At 41.8% G+C, this 22,119-nt stretch overlaps 2 protein-coding genes across 3 annotated transcripts; one reads left to right on the top strand and one right to left on the bottom strand.

The window, feature by feature from the left end:
• Window positions 1-3,635: 3,635 nt before the first annotated feature.
• Window positions 3,636-5,424, bottom strand: LOC103721869 (molybdate transporter 1-like). The gene has a single exon (XM_008812240.4). The coding sequence runs from the start codon at window positions 5,251-5,253 to the stop codon at window positions 3,820-3,822; it is 1,434 nt and encodes a 477-aa protein (XP_008810462.1). The 5' UTR covers window positions 5,254-5,424; the 3' UTR covers window positions 3,636-3,819.
• Window positions 5,425-6,881: 1,457 nt separating this feature from the next.
• On the top strand, window positions 6,882-21,854 carry LOC103721868 (cysteine protease ATG4B-like). 2 transcript variants are annotated; one of them, XM_008812237.4, is made up of 9 exons: window positions 6,882-7,334; window positions 8,682-9,147; window positions 9,362-9,447; window positions 9,563-9,613; window positions 9,761-10,146; window positions 19,462-19,600; window positions 20,911-20,966; window positions 21,088-21,158; window positions 21,247-21,854. In XM_008812237.4, the coding sequence occupies exons 2-9, from the start codon at window positions 8,685-8,687 to the stop codon at window positions 21,477-21,479; spliced, it is 1,485 nt and encodes a 494-aa protein (XP_008810459.1). In that variant the 5' UTR covers window positions 6,882-7,334; window positions 8,682-8,684; the 3' UTR covers window positions 21,480-21,854. The 2 variants fall into 2 exon arrangements, with proteins under 2 accessions (XP_008810459.1, XP_038971102.1); XM_039115174.1 differs by having other exon boundaries at window positions 6,883-7,334; window positions 8,719-9,147.
• The last annotated feature ends 265 nt before the right edge of the window (window positions 21,855-22,119 follow it).

Below are 22,119 nucleotides of genomic sequence, written 5' to 3'. Positions count from 1 at the left end.
TACTTTAATTGCTTAACCGTCCTCAAGATGTAAAAAGAGGAAAGAGCAATGCTACCGTAACTCTGAAACATCACTCGAAAAAGTCACCCCAGTCGCCTTGCACCAATCATTTTGCTTCATTGATGACCACGCTTGGGCGATGCCAGTGCGAAAGGAACAAAGGACAATACGCCACACCAGCTGAGCGAAATTTTGGGCGACTTTTCTGAGTTACTTGGCATTTTCAGGAAAAAAAAAAACCCCACAGAAGCGAGCTTCTTGCGTACGTAGACGATGGGAGGGTTTTTTTTTGGAAAAGAAGAAAAGATGAAAACTCTGAATAAAATTTGCAGGGTCGCGATAGCTAATGCACTTAAGAATTCCACCCATACGATTCAGATCCGACGGTTATAACGTGTTGGTCTCCGGTGTTGCCAATACTTCAGCAACCAGTCCCTCGCGTGCGCACGCAATGGCTAGCTGGATCATGCATCTTGACACGGGATCACCTGAAATGGTCAAAAAACGAGGAGAACAGCGGACTCTCTGAATCGACACGTGTAATAGTTTTCGTGGACTCGTGATATGTTTTCTCATTGCTATTAATTAAAATATATTTGGAGAGTCCATGACTTCTCATTCAAAGCTTTTGTCTCAAAAGTGATTTAGGTTGATACAATTTAATGCCAGCTGGCATCCACCAGTACACTATTTTTCAAACCCAAACCCATATATACCATATATTGATACAAGCCAATATATTTCGAGGTATTTGCCTTATGTTATAGCAGATGTTGTTAAAGATTTTTCTTTGCCTTCCTTTTTATTAGTTAATATCTAATTAACATATTAAGTACTAGTTAGTATGAGCTTCTCCTATATCAGTACTAACCTCTAATCTCTTATATATTTACCAAGATTTCAGAATATCTAGATTATATGTTCCTAATTTTCTCACCTTCCATATTAAAATCTCGCTTCAACTTAATATCAAATTATGTCTCGTTGTACATACTTATTTTGTTGAAAAGTCTGTAAAAAATCATCTTAGCTTCTTATTCTACAACTTTAACATTTTGAGTCTCAGAAGCAACAGGTGCCGTCTGATCCAAATGCTTTTCATTATCGTGAATTTTGTTGCAAGAGGTTTGTGACTATATGGTTCTTGTATCTCGACCACCTGCCTGTCTATTGAGCTCATTGAGCTCGATCATGGACCTGTGGAACAAGGGTGTTGACGTGCTGTACATGGTATCGCAGTCTTTCATGCTTTCGAGTAGACCTAAAGGATAACATGAGGCTGCTGTAAAGGTTGTTGGAGGCTCCGATCCTCTTGAATAAATTTATATAGGTTCCTCAGGTTCCAGATTGTTTTCTTGAGTTATTCTAAAGTAAATGTATAAAGGCAGCAGCTTTTTTTTTTTTGGTATATCGGCGACTCACACACAACGGATATGACTGTTGCCCATAAAGTCAGAAAGTAAAAGAGACTGCAGGAGAGACGGGACAGAAGCCTGGTCCACTCAGATAGACTCGTCTGAATGGTGAGCTGCATAGGATGCCTTTCAATCCGCTGCACTGTTGACCTTTCTGTAAACATAAGTAGCCTGATGGAAGGTGCATTCACCTAAAAGACGACGAATATCATGGAACAGTAGCATTAAATCTTGAGAGAGATTACTGGTGTTTCTTGGACCACCCCAACTACTACTTCAAGAATATCAAGTGCCTAAGAAACTAATCTTAGAATCCTAGCTGCTTCAAACCTTATCCTTATATATATATATATATATATATATATAATATATATATATATATATATATATATATATATATATATATATATATATATATATATATATATATTCTAAACTTGATCAATTTTTCCATTGTCGAGGGTAATAGGCTTGGTAAGCATGATAGGGCGGTTCTTGGCCTCCTCGTTGTTGTTGGTGCTGAGAATTGATACACAAGCAACACTTCAGAGAGGCAAGGAAGGCTGAGGAGACACTCGCCCCTAGCCAATTTGCCATGCCGTCAAGCTTCTCGCACAAGAGGAAGCCGGAATTCTCCATCTCCGAGGGTCAGAGCGGTGGGATTCGGATTGCAGGCTTGCAGGGTGGAAAATTTGGGGACTCTTGGTGGAGAGAGAACCCTTGAAGAGAGAGGAATGGAGGGGCATGTGTTTCGAAGAAAATAAGAAGGAAAAGTCTGTCTGTGAGTTGTGTAGAACTATCGGGGTATTTTGGTCATATTGCTTGTAATACTAAGAGCAGGAAATTGCTTTCCCCTCCTAAAATTTTCCAATCTATCAAGTTTTGTGATCTATTGATAAGTTTCTATTTTTAGTGCTTGTTATAGAAAGTTTTCTTTTTTTTTTTTTAACAAATTGGATGAAAGCATTAGATATGATGCCTAAAAGCCCATACAGGATCGACAATCAGAACCTATAATTTTAAAAGTTCTATAAAGTTAATTATTTTCATTAATTTTTGGATTCCTCGCATAGGATCATATTTCTATTCAAATTCTAACATGTTTGCTAAGCAAAGAAGTTGGACATAAATCGTTTGGTCCTAATAATTTATCTCCCATAGGCTAAGATGTTTGCTATTTTGTGTCAAGGAATGAATAATATTGTGAGGAACGCTCATTTCTCCACCAATCAAATACTTGATTCTTGTTGTCTTTATTGTTAAAAAAAAGGACAAAAAAAGTCGCTAGGCCTCTTGCAATTTCTTTAATGAACTACGATATGCATTTGTGAGCCAAAGAAATTAACCATGATTGCATCTTTTCAAAAATAATATATTTCCTAAAAAAAGGAAAAAATGATGATGCCTTACCCTACAAAATATCTTATTGGTATGTTATTTTTAACTTAGCACATCCACACTCAAAAATACAAAAGAAAAGAAAGCAAAATGAAATAAATTTTGGCTTAGCGATGTATATATAGTATGAATTAATGAGATAACATCTATCCAATCAAACGTAGAAAAATTGATTGAACCTATATCATATAGAACTATAGCATTCCAATTTTCTCCTAAGCTATTTGTATAGATCCTCCTTTGTCAATAATTTATATTTAAGACTTCTTACAAGTACTATTTTAAGGTTTTACGAAGCTAATCGAACCTAAAAAGCCAGTAGGCTAAGACTTCGATCTAACATAACATGGGCTCACTTGTCAAGTGGCATGCCTAAGTGCATATCTACATCCTTAGCTTCAAGTTAAAACTAAATCCAAATTAGATCCAAGTAACATTATCTCTATAGCATTTAAGCATGTTTGACCGAGAGTTGCATTGAGTCAAGATTATATCCATACAAGACAAAATCTATTTGCAGCCCATCCAGCTTGCAGCATGACATGGGACTTCATGCGAGTCCCATGGTTTTGTTGTCGTTGGACCAGTGGCAGTATGTTCCCAGTGAAGCAAACCAACAAACTCACAAGTAGATCCGTCGACTGTAATTTGAGTTCGCACTGTGCTTCTCCAATCGATTTCAGCTTTTGTCAAATATGTATGCAGCTGCAATCCCTAACGTTAAGGCAGGCTGTGGAAGTGGTTACCACGGCCTTCTTTTTCTGGTGATGGAGTCCATTCCTGGGTGATAGCGGACGAAGAAAGGAAGAGAGAGTGCGGAGATGAACAGGTGTAATAGTAGAGTATCAGATTCTTTATTTATCTTTATTCATCTTTATTCCTATTAGATTCTTGACACAAAAGTGTTCTAAAAGACTGCTCATAGGCAGGAATGCAGATAAGCTTTTAAAAAGTACTAATGACGGGCTTGCATGTCAAAATAAACAACTAACTTTATAAAACCTAATCATTTCATCAACCACCTTCTGAGCACGAGAATCAGATGCACGACGATCCCGCACGCGAACCCGAGCGCGGCGCTGGAGGCGCCCAGCGACACCGCAGCGCACAGCAGCATGACAAACGCGTCCTTCTTGGACGCCATGTCCCTCGCCGCCATCGCCAGCTCGACCCCGGCGAACAGCAGCAGCACCCCCAACAACCCCACCGGAAACTCCACCAACACTCTCAGTATCGAACCGCCGAGCACCACTCCGATGACCAGCTTCGCCGCCCCGAGCGCCGCCACGCATCCGCCGCTCCGCCCGCCGAACTTGTACTGCCCTGCGAGCCCGCCGGCCCCGTGGCAGCACGGCATCGCCCCGAACCAGCAACCGATCAAATTCATCAGCCCGACGGTGACCGAAACGGATGTCGCCGTCGCCTCCGGCTTGTCGGGAAAGAGGTCGGTCGAGAGCTTGCACACGGCGACCACCGAATTCAGCACCGTCAATGGAATCTGAGGCACTGCGCCTTTAATGAATCCTTCTTTCCATGCATGCTTGGAGATCTTCACCACATGCATCGCTGACGGCCCTGGTTTCAATTCCTCGACGGCGCTCGGCTTTCTTATTATAGCCAGTATGATGCCCAACAAGAAGACAATCACGGCGGACGGTACCCAGGCTAGTAATTTTCTCCATCGCCTCCGTCGTCGTCGTCTCTGTTCTTCGCCGGATCCAACAAGAGCAAGAGCGAGTTCGTTGTCATCTTCTACTTCCTCGCCTGCACCATTTACGACTACAATAAAGAAGGTGACGGCTATGGCTAGAAGGAGCCCATCTAGGCCTAGCCAGGACCGCTGGCCCAAAGATTTCCCTTTTGCGAGGTCTTGATCGTGGCGGATGTATTTGACGGCGGTCGTCGCGAAGGATAACCCTTGCGACAGCTGAATTCCCCGCACGACGGGGAGGGGGATGAGCTTGTAGGCGAGCTGCATGAGCCTGGTGGCGCCGAGGAAGAAGACGACGGCCGAGGTGCAGATCCCGGCGGCCATGATCTCGGGCACGGCGAAGTCTGGGCCGCTAGAGATGGCGACAGCGGCAATGGATTTCATGGGCTGGACGGGCATGGGGACGCCGTAGAGGGCGCCGGTGAGGATGTTGTAGACGCCGGTGAAGATGAGGGTGGCGCCGAGGTCGAGGCCGTTGGCCAGAGACAAGGCTAGGATGATGGGGATGTAGGTGCCCAGGTCTCCCATGGCACCGTTCAGTTCAGACCATTTTGACTGGAAGGATAGGTTGGCCCGGACCTTGGCGAGGAGGCTGGCCGGAGCGCCGGGATGCTCCGGTTTGTAGTTGGGATTCTCGCCGTCTTCCACGTTGATCATGGCAGTCGACCCGTGAGAGACGCAACATACAAAAAAAAGAGGGCTTATGGCGTTAGTTTTTGAGGCTAACATGGGATTTTAAATGGAGGTATGGCGAAGAGTTGCTATTCGGCATCTTGCTGTACTACTGTACTTTGCATTGATCGTATGCAGGTCTCCCTTTAGCTATTTGTTGCTGAGGCTCGTACGAAGACATCGCTTTGTAGTCGAAACAAGGGAAAGATATTTGCCCATAGATTTCCTCCCACTAAAGTAGTTCTCTTGACCCCGATCTCGATTCATAACTAATATATAGGCATATTTAGTTGGAGAAAGTTGCTTTCTGAAATAAAAATAAAAATTAGTAATTTGGCCCGAGGAAGTTTCATTTTTGTTTCAAAAAAATGTAAAATATTTTAATTCTTCGTAATTCAATTCTAACTCTAACTTAGAATTCGAATTCTATTTCGATTCCAATTACAATTTTAGTCACAAACTAAATATATCGAAAAATATGACCATTCTGATTCCTATTCAAATTTATATCGATTCAAGTTGCGAACTAAATGCATCTTATATTTATCTCAACCAAAATAAACGTCGTCAAAAGAAAAGATAGCTGATTAAATAAAGCATATCATATGGGACAAAAATCAAAGAAATGAAAGGCTGGGCTATGAACGAAAGACGATTTGGACATCTTGGGCAGCTAGCTTAGTAGAAAAATAGCGTTCCTGACCTATCTGTCATCCAAAGAAAATCCCCACCTCTCTAGACCTACCTTCCCCACCATGTAGGTATTTTTTATTATTTTGTTTTAATTTGTTCAGCAATACAAACAATGTTTACAAGAGACAATATTACTTGTTGAAGATGGAAGGACACCTCCATCCAGCACTTCACGAAGAATCTTAATGCAAATCTATCTATGAAATTGTTTGGCAAATTGTTGAATATTTTCAAAGTAAAATAAATAGTATTTTATTTGAAATTGTGGTTATTTGTTGGTTGGTGTGTTTTCACAATAGTCTGTGTTCAAACATTTTTATGAATAGATTTTTGAAATATACTTCAGATGAATCGTTTAAATTTTAAAATTCAAAATCTTAACCCTTTTACCTTTTTTTTTTTTTATGAAATGGATGGCGCACATAAATCTAATATGACTCCATCTACCTTTGCTCTAACCATCTCCAACACGAATACATGTGTTAAGCAAGTGATCTCAAATTTTTTTTTGATTATATCAATTTGGAATTACCCTTTCCAATGCGTTGGTACGATAGTAGAGATATAGTTTACTTCAAACCTTAAAATCTATTTTAGATTTCACATATTGGGTCTAATTATGATTGGATTTCTATTAATAACATTGTTAAGGAAACTAATGGACCAATATTAAAGCCGCATGCACACAGGTGCATAAAATTACTATGCGGAAGCAAATCCGCATGGAGTAATGCCAATGTCCGTTTGCAGGTGACAGTCCCTACGTGTAATATGTGGAGGTCCGTATAAAAAATACCATGCTAAAGGTAAGTCCGCATAAATTAATATACGCGGACGTCCGTACGAGTTCGATATAAAGGAAACTTTGGCATAATTATTTTTACCATAGGGGACTTCGTAGAATTTACATGGAACTCAGAGCGCTAGTTACTTGAAGGTAAATAACGGTCTACCGAGGGACTTCTGGAATTATTTTTCTTTATTTTTACTCCATAATCGGTCTATCCGTGTCTTCTCCTCGCCATATCTAGGGTTTCCAAAAGCTCCCATTGGGTTCCCCTTCTCCGGCCAAGACTTGTAAGATCTGTACGAATAATCCCACCGCGCTCTCGCAATAGCTTGGCTCTTCCTTTCTCCCTTTTTCTTCTCCAAAAACTAGGGGTTCTTTTAGCTCCCAATCCTTTTCTAGTTCGGTGCCCCAATGCGATGTACGATTTTATAATCGTGTTCTTTTGCCCTGTCCGATTTTAATTATGCAATTGCTGGGCGGAAAACTCGAAAAGAAGGAAGAAGAGGGCTGTTTCTCTCCTCTGTAAATCTTGTCGAGCGGACGTGGGAGGCGGGCAATCCAGGTTGGGAGACCGGCGTCACCCATGGATTTGGGTCGACCCGGCGGAGGGGATCTCTTCTAAAGGCTTCCGTCTCGTTTTCTCGATTGATCGCTGGTATTTTTCTGATATCTAATTTCAAATCATTTATTATTTTCCCTTTTTGACTTTTTTTTGAGAGAAATTTTTTTTTTTTGATATTAGATAGAGGTGTTGTATGGTTTTGATGTTGCGATTTAAACAATAGGTTTCATAAGCGTAATCCTTAATGTTTTTGTATCATGACGTATCTATATGAGAACTTTCTTGTTTGTGTAAAAGAGTTGGCTTTAAACAACATCAGATAGAGTGCCTTTAGAAGGGAAAAGAAACAACAAATGAACAAGGAATTGATTGTGTATATTAGCTAATTTAGCAAAAGAAGACCTTTCTAAATAAAATATTTGTACTACTTTTTTTTAAAAAAAAAGATAAGAGTCAAGGAGCTAGCTTTAGATAATATCACATAGAGTACTTTTTTTTTGGTACATAATAGTGTACTTTTCAAAGGAAAAAAAAAGCCTGAGGCAAGTAATTTATTTTTTGCAATTAGCTTGTTTAGTGAAATAGAAAGTAAGTATTTGTAGCCTTGTTCTGTTTCAGATAAATATCATCACCGAGAAAAGTTATGTCTTGTCTGTACTTATTTGCTTATTAGCAATAATCTAATGTCATTGCGCCATCTGAATACAGCCAATAATATGCAGAAAGCTGATTTTTTTTTTTTACCTCACGAGGGGCAAGCCTAGTACTGTATTAAAACTCTGAGATTTCATGTCCCCAAACATTTTAGACAGCAAAAGAATTTCTATAAAGTATTTTAAAGCGGGTCAGATATATTGCTATTTAGGAAGAAAAGAAATAAAATTTCCATACTAGCAATAGAGGTTGTCTTTTGTCAGTAGTTGTTCCTTATTGGCTTTCATTGCCATGTGATTGCCCCATATGTATAACCAATTATACATCAGTAAGAGTTGAATAAGTTAAATTTTCCTTCATTCACAGTTAATTTTGATAATTGGTTTTTTTTGCGTAAATCTAGATATAAACACCTGCAACTGTAAATTTATGGATTTAGAAGGACTAAAATCTATATACTAGTTAAAATTATGTAAATCCATGAATATTATGTGGCAAATAGTTGATGAGACTAGAAATATCTTGACACCAGAATAGTCCTTTGAATGGATTATTCATGTAGACTTTTGCAGTACAAGCCACTCTTTTACAGTGTGTGCATATACCATTGAGAAATAACTTGCTATAAGAGGTTACTAGATGTCATGGGTAGTAAGTGATGTTGGCCTTCCTTTTTATTCCTTTAATTACTATTATATTAGCAATGGAACATACATTTCAACATTCTTATTTCTTATCAAGCCTTTGGTTCTGTGAACCAATTTGGTTATATGAATGAATGGCTAGGTAATGACGGACTTGCCTGAGAGGGTTGTGGCTTCAGAATTTCCTGCAGGACAGTCAGCTGATTCTACAGATAGAGAGAGAGTTGCTGCTAACTCGGAACAAAAGGCTAGTCACAATAAGTCTTTGAAGGCTTCTTTCTTGTCAAGTTTCTTTGCGTCCACTTTATCCATCTTTGAAACACACCCTGAGTCCCATTCTGGTGAAAAGAAGGCAACCAAGTCAAGAAGCTATGGTTGGACAACAGCTGTGAAGAAAGTTGTGGCTGGTGGCTCAATGAGGAGGCTTCAAGAGCGTTTACTTGGGACAAGCAGTACTGATGCTTTGAGCTTAACCAGTGAAATATGGCTTCTTGGCATGCGCTATAAACTCTCACCTGAAGAGTCTTCTGGTGGTGCTGATCATGGCAATGGATCTGCTGCATTTTTAGAAGATTTTTCATCAAGAATTTGGATAACTTACCGAAAAGGTTAGGTTTATCAAGAGGGTTATTTATTTTATTGGTAGATAGCCAACTCAATCGTCACATCCTCACTAGTCAATGTCAAGGGCTCTTCTTTAGCTCCCCTTACCCTCTTTTATTTTTTTTCAAAAAAAAAGAAAAAATAAGTGTAAATATTATGATGCGAACAAGAACAGAAATATAAAATAGAGAAACCTCTAACCTCATGGTTTTTCCTCAGGTTTTGACGCCATTGGTTATTCAAAGTTGACTAGTGATGTCAGATGGGGTTGCATGATCAGAAGCAGTCAGATGCTTGTTGCACAGGTATGAATCTTTTTGTGAACATATGCGCTCTGTTCTTTCATCAAGTTTGTTAGTTTGGGCTTTAAAAGCTAGTAAAATAAACTTCATATGTTATTCATTAACAAAATTATAACAGGCACTGCTTTTTCATCATTTGGGGAGATATTGGAGGAAGCCTTCACAGAAGGTGAGCTGGATGTTATCTATTGATCCACAAGAGTTCCTCTCCGAACGGAGAAAGAGAACGGCTTGCTTTTGTTCACATGTAGATGGTGATGAAGCTCCTTAATTGCAATGTGTGGTTGCTTATCATGGTCTCCTGTTGATTATGCAGCCACATGATCCAAAGTATATTGAGATTTTACATCTTTTTGGTGATTCGGAGGCGTGTGCCTTTTCCTTACACAATCTGCTTGAAGCTGGGAAGGGCTATGGCTTGGCGGCTGGATCATGGTTGGGTCCATATGCCATGTGTCGCACGTGGGAAACCCTCGCTCGTGCTAAACGAGAGCAAGCTGACCTTGACAGAGAAAAAGAAAGCTTGCCCATGGCGGTATATGTTGTTTCGGGTGATGAAGATGGAGAACGAGGCGGGGCTCCAGTTGTTTGCATTGATGTTGCTGCCAGACTCTGTTCTGATTTCAGCAAGGGCCAAATCTCCTGGGTGCCTATTCTTTTGCTAGTTCCTTTGGTCCTTGGACTAGAAAAGGTCAACCCCAGGTACGTTTGATATATGTCAGCTTTTGATATTCTCCTAAAGTGATTCAATGAAGCTGGATCACTACATTGTGTACAGTATGTGCTTACTATCTTGTGGTTCTTGATTCTTGTATAATGTATTATCATTCTACTTAGGTGAAAATAGGAGATAGTACCGTTTATTTTTTTTTTATCATTGGTTTCATGTTATGGCTTAAAATTAAAAACCTTGGTCTATGAGGAGAACTAGTTTAACATAGCAGAACTCTGTTTCTCAGGTCATAAACAATGAAATTAGAATGCTTGGAGTAATTGATGAAATGACTGCTCTTATATGGTCGTCTGATTTTGCTAGCAGGATTTCTGGGTATAGAATTAAGTTGTACTGGGTTGCCTAGGCGGTAGTAGGCACGATTAATCTATAACCTGCACTTCCATTTCATTCTCGATATTTTCATATAGAGATCAACTTGCATAAACTTAGTCCCTTGTTGAAAAATAATATCATTTGCAATTTGTTTTGTGAAGTAGGTGCCACTAGAATATAAAATAAAAGGTGTAGAGCTGCTGCTTTCTTTTGTGAAGTAGGTGCCACTAGAATATAAAATAAAAAGTGTAGAGCTGCTGCTTTCTTATCCGGACAAGATAAAATAATCAATCAAACAGATTCAATGTTCGTTATCATCTGTAAGATTTGTTGACTAGTTCTGCATATGCCACTGCCTTACATTGAACTGCAGTACTGCTTTAGTAATAGCTTATTTCTTGTCAGCTTTCAAGTTTACAGATTACCTCCTTACGATGCAGAATACAGTGATGATTTTTTTCCTTTCTGATATACTAGTTACATATGATAAAAGTGTGCAAGTTTAATATTGCTATTTTCAGTTTATAATCAAAGAACCTTAGTTTCTTCTGAAAAACATTTGTAAAGTAAATTTCATGGGGCATTTGCATATGATGGTTAAACTTGTCTATGAGGAATATTTTAGTCTGGGGGACAAACCCTTATTCTCCTTTTAATCTCATCAACCTAGTGAATCCCAAGGTTTTGGTGTGACTTTTCTATGATCTAGGGCATAACAGACAGTTGCTTGATACTGTTAATGATGCCGGACTAACTTGTAAATGGAGGCAGGAGAAGAAGGGAAGAGAAGGAGGAAGAAGAAGAGAAGAAGGAGAAGGGAGGAGAGGAGAAGGAGAGGAGACGTGGGGAAAAGAGTTCTTTAATTCTGCATTAAAAACCCTAATCAGCTTACAAGTTCCCTTTAAATAGGGCCCCATAAGAACAATTAAAATAAACCCCTTACATAAAATAATTTCCCACAAATAAGCCCTAAAATGAAAATAAGCCCAGAATAAAATAAACCACAAATAAATCCCTAAACACAAATAAACCCAGAAATAACAATAAGCAAATATGCAAATAAAATGGGGACCTAGCTGATGTCCCCATCAACTCCTCCCGGGTGAGAAAAACTCGACCCCGTCGAGTGTAAATCGGGGCGGCTGTCGTACTGCTTCAGAAGATCCGGGTCAAGGCACTGCAACTCAGCTCGCGAAATCCACGACACATCTGATTCGGGTCGACCTTTCCACCGAACAAGGTAACGTTGGTAGCTTCCTCTCCTGGTAGATATAACCTGCTCATCTAATATATGTTCTATGTGTTCTCTGCGTGCATGAAACTGTGGAGGTGGAGGCTCACTAGCAGGTGCTAGAGCAGGGTGATCAACAACAGTGGATGTATCAACAAAAGGGTCAGAAGGAATGAATGTTGATTTCTTGTATGGGACTAAATCTTCAATATTAAATGTCGCACTAATCCCATAGTCTTCAGGAAGATCTACAACATACGCATTCGAACTGATTTTCTTTAGGACTTTGAATGGTCCCGCACTACGAGATTGCAACTTTTTGAACGTTCCTGAAGGAAGTCGTTCAGGTCTAATTCTTACCATGACTGAATCACCTACATTTAATTCTTTATAACGGCGGTGCAAATCAGCAAAGGATTTATATTTTAAGTTATTAGAGTGAATAAGTTTGCTGATCTCCTGATGCAATGAATGCAGGTGTGAAGCAAATGATTGTGCAGACTCAGAGACTCTATGTTGATGAGACATGGGGATCAAGTCTATGGGTTGCCTAGGTTTATAACCATTCACCACTTCAAAAGGACTCATGCCTATGGTCCTATTGACCGAACTATTATATGCAAACTCGGCAGTTGGTAACACGAGATCCCAAGTCCTAGTATGCTCGCCTACCAGACATCTGAGAAGACTCCCTAGACTTCGGTTGACAACTTCGGTCTGGCCATCAGTTTGGGGATGATAGGCAGAGGAAAATTTTAATTTGGTACCCATCATGTGCCAAAGAGTTTTCCAAAAATAGCTCATAAATTTAACATCCCTATCGGACACAATAGATTTAGGGAGACCATGGAGTCTAACGACTTCGTCAAAATAGAGTTTCGCAATCCTAGAAGCATCAGAAGTCTTAGAACATGGTAGAAAATGAGCCATTTTAGAGAACCGGTCCACTACTACAAAAATGGAATCATGTTTGGTCGAGGTACGTGGAAGCCCTAACACAAAATCCATGCTAACATCTTGCCACGGACAATCAGGAACTGGTAGTGGAGTGTAAAGCCCAGTGTTCTGTTTACGTTGTTTGGCTAATTGACATGTGCGGCACTGAGCGACGATCTTGGCCACGTCTCTCTTGAGACTCGGCCAGAAGAAACGTCTTTCCACCATCTCAATAGTTTTGTCTCTCCCGAAATGCCCAGACAGTCCTCCAGCGTGTGCTTCCCATACTAGAAAATCTCTCAAAGAAGTTCGAGGAATACACAATCGGTCGGAGCGAAAGAGATAATCATCGTGTAAAAAGAAATCATCGTGCTCTCTCTCTACTCCATCTCGTAAGGTCAGGTATACATTACTAAAATCAGGACAGGTGGTATATTGTTCCCTGATCCTTTCAAAACCAATTACTTCAGTGCTCATCATGGATAGGAGGAAGATCCGTCGACTGAGCGCATCAGCAGCCTTATTCTCAACTCCAGCTTTATGTTTCAGCACAAAAGTATAGGCTTGTAGAAACTCAATCCATCGGCCATGTCGCAAGTTTAATTTCTTTTGAGAATTGAGATACTTTAAAGCCTCATGGTCTGAATACAGGACAAATTCTTGCGGTAGCAAATAGTGTCGCCAATGTCGCAAAGTTTGCACTACCGCATAGAATTCTTTATCATAGATGGAATAACGCAACCTGCCGTCACTTAATTTTTCACTAAAGAACGCGACAGGGTGACCTTCTTGGCTTAACACACCACCTATGCCAACTCCAGAGGCATCACATGCGACCTCGAATACCTTAGTGAAATCAGGGAGGCGCAAGACAGGTGCTCCGGTCATCCTATGCTTAATATCTTTAAATGCTTGGGATGCCGACTTAGTCCAGATAAAGTCTCCTTTCTTCATGCAATCTGTGATGGGAGACATTATCGAACTAAAATTCCTAATGAAGCGACGATAGAGAGTAGCCAGACCATGAAAACTGCGTACTTCGGCTAAGGTCTTGGGCTCAGGCCAATCGACTATCGCGCTTACTTTTTCTGGATCAGCAGAGACACCCTTGGAAGATACTATGAACCCTAAGAAAGTGACGTGATCAGTCAGGAAGGCACACTTCTTAGGGTTTGCAAAGAAGCTTTCTCTCTGCAGGACTTCACAAACCTGCCTTAGGTGTGAAAGATGGAGCTCTTGAGTTTGACTATAAATGAGGATGTCATCAAAGTATACAACGACAAATTTGTTCAAGAAAGGTCGAAAGATCTGTGTCATCACCCTCATAAAAGTACTTGGAGCATTTGTTAATCCGAAAGGCATTACTAACCATTCGTAGAGTCCATCTTTGGTTTTGAATGCTGTTTTCCATTCATTCCCAGGACGAATCCGAATCTGGTGGTACCCACTCTTTAGGTCGATCTTGGAAAAAACTGTAGCACCAGACATGTAGTCTAAAAGGTCGTCCAGCCTCGGAATGGGAAAACGATACTTTACCGTGATTTTATTGATAGCACGGCTATCGACGCACATCCTCCAAGAGCCATCTTTCTTGGGAGTGAGGAGTGCAGGTACAGCACAGGGACTCAAACTCTCACGAATATACCCTCGAGTGACGAGTTCGTCAACTTGGCGTTTCAGTTCAGTGTGCTCGTTTGGATTGAGTCTATGGTGGGGAAGATTTGGCAGTGACGCTCCAGGAATGAGATCAATTACGTGCTGGATATCACGCATTGGAGGGAGTGCCTCTGGAAGATCAGTTGGAAAAACAGAGTGAAACTCCTCCAACAGAGGAACTACGGCGGCCGGATGTTCGACATTTGACTCCACATTAATAACTCTAGCCACAAGGGCGAACACAGGTGAATGGCTTTCGATATCTTTCATTACCTCTTTCGAAGTAATGATGTGGAGTGACTCTTCCTTTTGTGGTGTAGCACCCTTCTTCTCAGGAACGGGCTCTCTAGGAGGCAATGAATTCAATATAATTTTCCGACCCTGGAACATAAAACTACACGAATTTGACCGACCATGAAGTGTGACGTCCCTATCGTATAACCAAGGTCTTCCTAAGATGACTTGACCTACGTCCATCGGAAGGCAGTCGCACCAAATCTCGTCTTTATAAGATAGGAATTGAATCGGGACAAGGCATCTTTCTGAAACCGAAATGGACGTCTTATCTACCCAGGCTACTTTATATGGATTAGGATGAGGGGTAGATTTCAGGCCAAGGCGAGAAACAACTCCAGACGCAATGGCATTGATGCAACTCCCGCTATCAAATAAGATTTTGCATGTTTTACCATTGATCTTAATAAGTGTATAAAATAGAGAGGTTCTTCGCCAGTCTTGTTCGGTCTTTGTTTGGGCTAGTGTGCACCTCACCACATGGAGCCTATGGTTTTGGTCATTCCTATTAGTGGGCTCATTTTGGTGTTCAGTCTGAACAAACTCTAACCCGGTCTTTTCATCTCCAAAGTCATCTACAAAATCCTCAATGTTTGGTTCATAGACTTCTTCGACACATTCAGTATCCTGGGTTCCTGCTTCCAGTTCAGTCATTAAATAAGTCTTGGCATTACATTGGGACGCAATATGGCCAAACTTTTGGCACCTGAAACACTGGGTTTGGTTTCTTAAGGGCGGGTTGGACCCTAATATGCCTTTCCCTTTATCAGTTGATGTACTTTGAGCAGGCACCGGGAACGTCCTAGTCGGTGTTTGGCTAGAACCGGGCTGTGAAGGATGGTTGGAGAGTGGTCTGGGTTGTGGGAGATGGCTTTGATTAGGTCGGGCTCCTGGGGGTAAGAACCGAGAGTCGGTATGTCTCACCACAGGGACTCGTAAAAAACTATCCACGTCTTGAGCCAATTGGTATGCCTGGCCAAGGGTAGTAATCTCTCGGAGGATCAATTCTTTCTGGATTTCCTCACGGAGTCCTGCCCGAAACCTAGAAAGAGTAACAGTCTCCTCTTCGATTACACCACACCTCATGTGAAACTCCTCAAATTGTGCAATGTAATCGGCAACAGTTGAAGTTCCTTGAGTTAGTTTCTGCCACCTATCCATAAGGCGTTGTCGGTAAGAGAATAGCAGATACTTCTCATTCAGTTTCTCTTTCATATCCTCCCAAGTGGTGATGCGTGGAAGCCTCTGGGTCTCACGCCGATGTTCAACGTTATGCCAGTACCAGTGAGCTTGCCCAATAAGCTTCATTTTGGCAAACCGTACTTTTCTATCTTCAGTCATATCGTACCACTCAAAATAGTTATCCATGGCTGCTCTCCAATCAAGGTACACGCTCGGCTCTAATTGACCAGCAAATGTGGGGGCTTCTACTCGCACGGTACGAAGTAGTCGCTCGTCAAGATCGCGCTGGTGATCAGAATGATGTTGGTTCCTAGGGGGATGGGGAAAAGCTGCAGGCGGTGTGGTCAAACCAAACTCGGGATAAGCTACGATTGGGGATGATGGTTCCGGAGTCCTAGGGTGTTGTACTAGGGCACGGATCTCACGTTTGAATTCGTCGTTATCAGCTCGTATTGCAGCTAATTGTTCCAGAATATCTTGTATGACTCTGGGGTCCATGGTGGATGAAGGGGTCTGAGAGTTAGTGAGGAGGTACTCTCTACCACTACGGGTGGGCATACAGGAACTACTCTAGTTGGTGATATGATATGCAATGCTACTAATGAACCCTAATTGTCCAAATGTAATGCAGGACAACCTACTGATGCAATCCACTAATGCAACCTACTATGAATTCGGAAGTCAGCAACTTTTCACAAAAATAACTTAAAATTAAATGTTACTAATTTGTACTTTGGTTAGTTCAGAATTAAAGTAGAAAATTAGTCACTATAAGAAGTTAGGTTGCAAACACGTTTTACGGTCATTCCAAGTCTGAAAGTAATCTGATCTATGGATGTTGATGATGTCCTGACACTAAGGTGTGCTAATTTAATATTTAGATTTAATTGGTAGGTAGGACGGGTGTGGTGGAAAATGTTCTAGGTTTTGCAGTTTGACAAGAAAATAAGTTTCAAAATAGGACTGTCATGCAAGAGAACTAGAACATATTTAGATAAGCAAGCCCAAAGGAGGAAGAACCTATTACCTGTGGTGAATACAGTTGACCAGAATCGTCTGCTCGTGGAGTCTCGAACACGAAGTTGACGCTGGGCAGAGCTAGCTGGAGTTGTAGACCTGGATCTACAGCACAAAGATTCCTGGGCTGTCGAAATGGGCTGAAGAACACTCTGGATCGGGCCTGAAACAGGGCCTGCAGCCAAGGGCCTTGGGCCGCGCTTCAGCAAACGGCACACGGGCCTGGACCAAGCCCGTTCTGAAACTGCCTGGACCTGGGCCGCGCTCAAGGAAGGTTGGCGCGCGGGCCGGGTGGGGGAGCTGGGCTTGCGGCCTGCTGACCTCGGGCTAGGGTCAGGCTGGTGGAGCTCGGGTGTAGCGTGATGGCACCGCTAGGATGTCTCCTAGTCTCGGGTGAGAAGAGAAGGCCGGATGGAGCTCGGCGAAGGGACGCTGTAGGTGACCCGCTCGGAGGAGACGGCGCTCGGAGGAGGCTCGGACGAGGGCTCGGGCGGCGGGAGGCAGACGGTGGGCGGCACTCAGGCGGTGTTCCAGATCATAAAATCAGGATCTAGGATGTTGGGATGAAGAAGAAGGGCTCGGGCGGCGAGAGGCGAGGGCTCGACGGCGGGGAACTCGGACGGCGGAGACGACGACAGCTCGGTCACCGGAGGTCGAGCGGCGACGGCTCGGGGTGCTCGGACGAGGTGGCGGAGCCGGAGGGGCGCTCGGCGGCGGGGCGGCGACGGGCAACGGCGGTTGCACTCAGACGGTGGGGAGGCACCGTGGACGAACGGCAGCTCGGCGAAGGCGGCGTCGGTGGCGATGGCGACGGAAACCCCTAGGGTTTCCTTTTCGGCAGAACAGAGGTTAGTTTTTTTTTTTTTTTTTTGGAGGGGAAACACGTGCAGGTCACGTGATCCGACCTTTTTTTTTTTTTTTTTTTTTTTTAACTTACCGGATGTGGACCCGGGTTAACGGGTTTTGGGGTAACGGGTTTAGAACTTACCCGTTACCGTAACTCCTTCTTCAACCTCCCGATCGATTCGGGAGGTCGTTCCGGCCGCTTCGGCGGTGGTTGCGGGGCGGCCGAACGGCGTGGCAGCGGCGGAGCTTGCGGCCGCAGCTTCGTGGTCGGAGGCGACAGGCGGCGGCCGGTGGTGGTAGGAGGACACAGCGGCGTTTGCGGCCGGAACGGAGAGCGAATCGGCGGTTGCAGGCGGTGCGGCCGACGCAGTGGTGACTCCGGCTTCGAGGGACAACGCTGCAAGGAGGGCGGTGACGTTCTTCTTCTTTCCGGCGGCGGGAACCACTCGTGGCCCTTCGACACGCTCCGGCGTCCGGGGTCGACGTACGGCGTAATACTCGTGCGGCCACAGAAATCCAGGGATCCGGCGACGATCGGCCATACACCGGCTGCCGGTGGTTGCAGGTGGTGGGGCAACGGCGACGACCGAGGGAGCAAGTCAGATGGATGCGAGGGAGAATCCGGCGCAGGGACTGTGGCTCTTTCTTCTCTTTCGGCTGCAGAACCTTTTTTTTTTTTTTTTACTTTTGTGCGGGAGCCGAGAGAAGCTCGGTGAACCAGGGTTGCTCCCCTCTGCCCCTTTTTGTGCAAACTGAGAGGACAAGAAATCTTTTTTTTTTTTTGGTGAGCGGACTGACAGAGAGAAGGGGCCTGTTCTTGTTGTTGATGGTAACCGAGGGAAAGAAAAACTGTTGACGGATCGGGGCTTTGGCAATAGAAGCAAAACCGATTGCTCTGATACCAAGTTGATGCCGGACTAACTTGTAAATGGAGGCAGGAGAAGAAGGGAAGAGAAGGAGGAAGAAGAAGAGAAGAAGGAGAAGGGAGGAGAGGAGAAGGAGAGGAGACGTGAGGAAAAGAGTTCTTTAATTCTGCATTAAAAACCCTAATCAGCTTACAAGTTCCCTTTAAATAGGGCCCCATAAGAACAATTAAAATAAACCCCTTACATAAAATAATTCCCCACAAATAAGCCCTAAAATGAAAATAAGCCCAGAATAAAATAAACCACAAATAAATCCCTAAACACAAATAAACCCAGAAATAACAATAAGCAAATATGCAAATAAAATGGGGACCTAGCTGATGTCCCCATCAGTTAACCAGGACTTTCTACTCATCATGGAATTTTTGGTTTTTGACATGATGTATCATGGAATTTATGCACATACATAAATGCGCAGGCTTTCGCGTGCACATACACACACACACACAGAGAGAGAGAGAGAGAGAGAGAGAGAGAGAGAGAGAGAGATTACAGAATCCTAGGAGTTTTGAATCATTGATAAGAGGGCTGATGCAGTTAAAACAGAACACAAACGTCAATTTAAACAAATAAAAAATCTATCCTAGCAGATTCACCTTTTTTTAATTACAATATAACATTTTAAATATGGAAGCAAATGGAGTCCAAGATGATATGTCAAGTTTAAAATACTAGTGTATCATGATAAAATGGGTTCATTTGGACTTTTGACCATGTGATCTTTCTTTCAAGGTTTGCATCTGATAAAGCTAATAGGTAAAACCTTCGACATTTACATCTCTAAACACTTGTAAATATGGTGTGTCAAACATATAAATTATTGCAGCTTTAATCTTTTGGCATTCTGCTATCTTTAGTATTTATGCCATGTTTCTTTTCAGGTATATTCCACTGCTATGGGAAACATTCACGTTTCCACAAAGCCTGGGCATTTTGGGTGGAAAACCTGGGACATCAACTTACATTGTTGGCGTGCAAGATGACAAGGCATTGTACTTGGATCCTCATGAAGTCCAAGTGGTATATTATTTTACCCCAAAATATTATCGTTTCTAAGCAATTGTTCTCATCATTACATGTTTCATCATATTTTTGGAAATCCGACTGGTTATGTCCTGGGCTATTGTTCCTTCCATTTAATTTGTGTGACATGGTGGAAGCCATCACTGAATGTTAAACAGAAAAATTGTTGGATGGTTGCACACAAATTTGCTGAACTTGTTCTATGAGTATTTAATGACATTTTTATAATATTGATACTGTGCGGCTCATTACAGATTGTAGCAGTGCTAGTATAGACCTACTTGTTCCAACTGTTATTTAAAAATGAGAAGTATAACAAAAATGGAGTTTAGATACTAGCTTCATTCTATTAGCATCTAACATATAATATATTCTCTTCCTAGATACCTTGTGGCTTATTCAAATTGTGGCCATGTTGATTTTATGTTATTAATTTATAGGCATAATCTATGTCAGCTCTTAATTTAGAAGATGAAACCCTAGCTGTATTTTTTGGTCATCAGGAAATAACTGTGGTTATTGCTTCCTATCACATTCCAATATTGCCTCCTGCCCTTCCTTTCTCTTCTAGTCGAGTTGTCTCTTGTTCCTACTCTTTGTGCAACAACAGTTCCAACACCATGTTGCTTTATGCATGTGTTGCTTTCCTCTTTCTCCAGCTGTTATTTTTGGTTAGACCTGTTTGATCCCTATTCATAAAGTTAAAAAAACAGCATATGATTCATTGTAAAATCTCAATGCAGTTAATGAAGTACTTAATTGCAAAATGTCTTCATCGTTTGCTTTTGTGGTCATGTATTGAAAGACACATTTGCCATTGTTTGATATCTAGGCACGTGAAATTTTTTCTCTTGCCATTGTTATCTTTATCTTCAAATCCTTGCAATAGCCGCCCTCGCATATTCCATAACATGATACTCCACCAGTTTACTCTCTCCTGTCCTCCAATATGACTTGGTGACTCATAGGTGGTAGTTGCCATGGCTTTCTAGAAAAAAGAATGTGCTTTGTTACATGAAATGTGGTGGGAGCAAGTTGGACACCTTTGCCAAGCACATATGCACTGCCTCTATTATATGCAATTTTGGCATTCTGAGATCTGGAATATAAATTTTATACTGCATCAGTAAGCTAATCAGTTTTCTGGACCTCAATTTTTTTGTGAGACATTTTATCCACGTCACTATTGCTTTTGCACCTGCTCTTTGTTGTTTGACCTTTTTGTTTCCTTCTATGCATCGGCAAATTAAATATGCTATTGTAAAAAGTATCCTGAGGGCATTATTCAATTAAGATCTATGCAACAGGCAGTTGATATTAAAACGGATGATCTGGACGCTGATACTTCCTCGTATCACTGCAGGTATTCTGCATCCTCTTAATATCCTCAATTATCTGCCATTTTTTAGAAGCCCTTCTTTTCCAACCCTTCGTTGCCATTTATGACTAGGTTTTTTATTCTTATTCATTTATTTTGGCTACAGTACTGTCCGAAATTTGCCACTTGACCTGATAGACCCATCTCTGGCCATTGGGTTCTATTGTCGAGATAAAGGTAAGCTGATCCTCGTTGATTTGACATTATGACCAATAGTTTTCTGCCAGAAGCTTGTATTAACATATTTTTTTTTTAATTGTTCAAGATGATTTTGAAGATTTCTGCACTCGTGCTTCGGATCTAGAAGACAAATCAAATGGAGCTCCCTTATTTACTGTTGCTCAGACTATTCGGTCTGCGAAATCGGTTCAGCACCAGGATTCTTTGGTGGATAGTTTAGGTGGTGCTGGCAACAGTGGGATGGATGATACCTTCGCTGGGGATAACTTCAGAGATTGTGACGCTCATTCAGGCGACGACGAGTGGCAAATCCTATGAACAGCAATATGCGTGCAGCCATGTTTTCCAGGTTAGCTGGAAATTGAAGTTGGCTGCTTGTTTCCGCCGTCTGTTGACAAACAGCAGCCTCGCACATCATCCAGCTAATGAACCTGATTCACGCCAGATTCATTTTCTCTTCTCATTTATTCATTTTATTGGAGCAGTAGTGGTATTGTACTTGTATAAAAGAAAGCTGAAACTCATGATCATAGGGGACCAATCGATAAAACAATATTTGGTGTGAGATTCCAAATAGTTGTCGTTTCCTACCTGGGGACAATTCAGGTTTTATTGCATTCAAATCTGATTTATTGGAAATAGATTCAGCTCCAACCTCTTGAATATCCTGATTGGGGCTTTTTGGAAGTAAAAGGATTTGGCAATCTTCTGATCGACAATGTTATCAATCTTCCGAGCCGTATTTTACTCTTATACGACTGTAGGAACGTCGGTTAACTTTCAGTTCTCTCATAAAGTATATTTTCTAAAGCAATTAAAACAGAATTGTTTTAACAATGGCCCCAGCACGTAATTGCATTTTTCCATTATTATTTGTAAGTAAAACTAGCGAACCCATCTTTCTTCCACTCCAGACACAATTTTTTTCTGGTATAATATTACATGTGCCCATTCTTCA

Source organism: Phoenix dactylifera, chromosome 17 (assembly GCF_009389715.1).
Source record: "Phoenix dactylifera cultivar Barhee BC4 chromosome 17, palm_55x_up_171113_PBpolish2nd_filt_p, whole genome shotgun sequence".
Taxonomy (NCBI): Eukaryota; Viridiplantae; Streptophyta; class Magnoliopsida; order Arecales; family Arecaceae; genus Phoenix; species Phoenix dactylifera.
The sequence above is the reverse complement of the archived record's forward strand: the minus strand, read 5'-3'. Positions and strand labels throughout refer to the sequence as shown.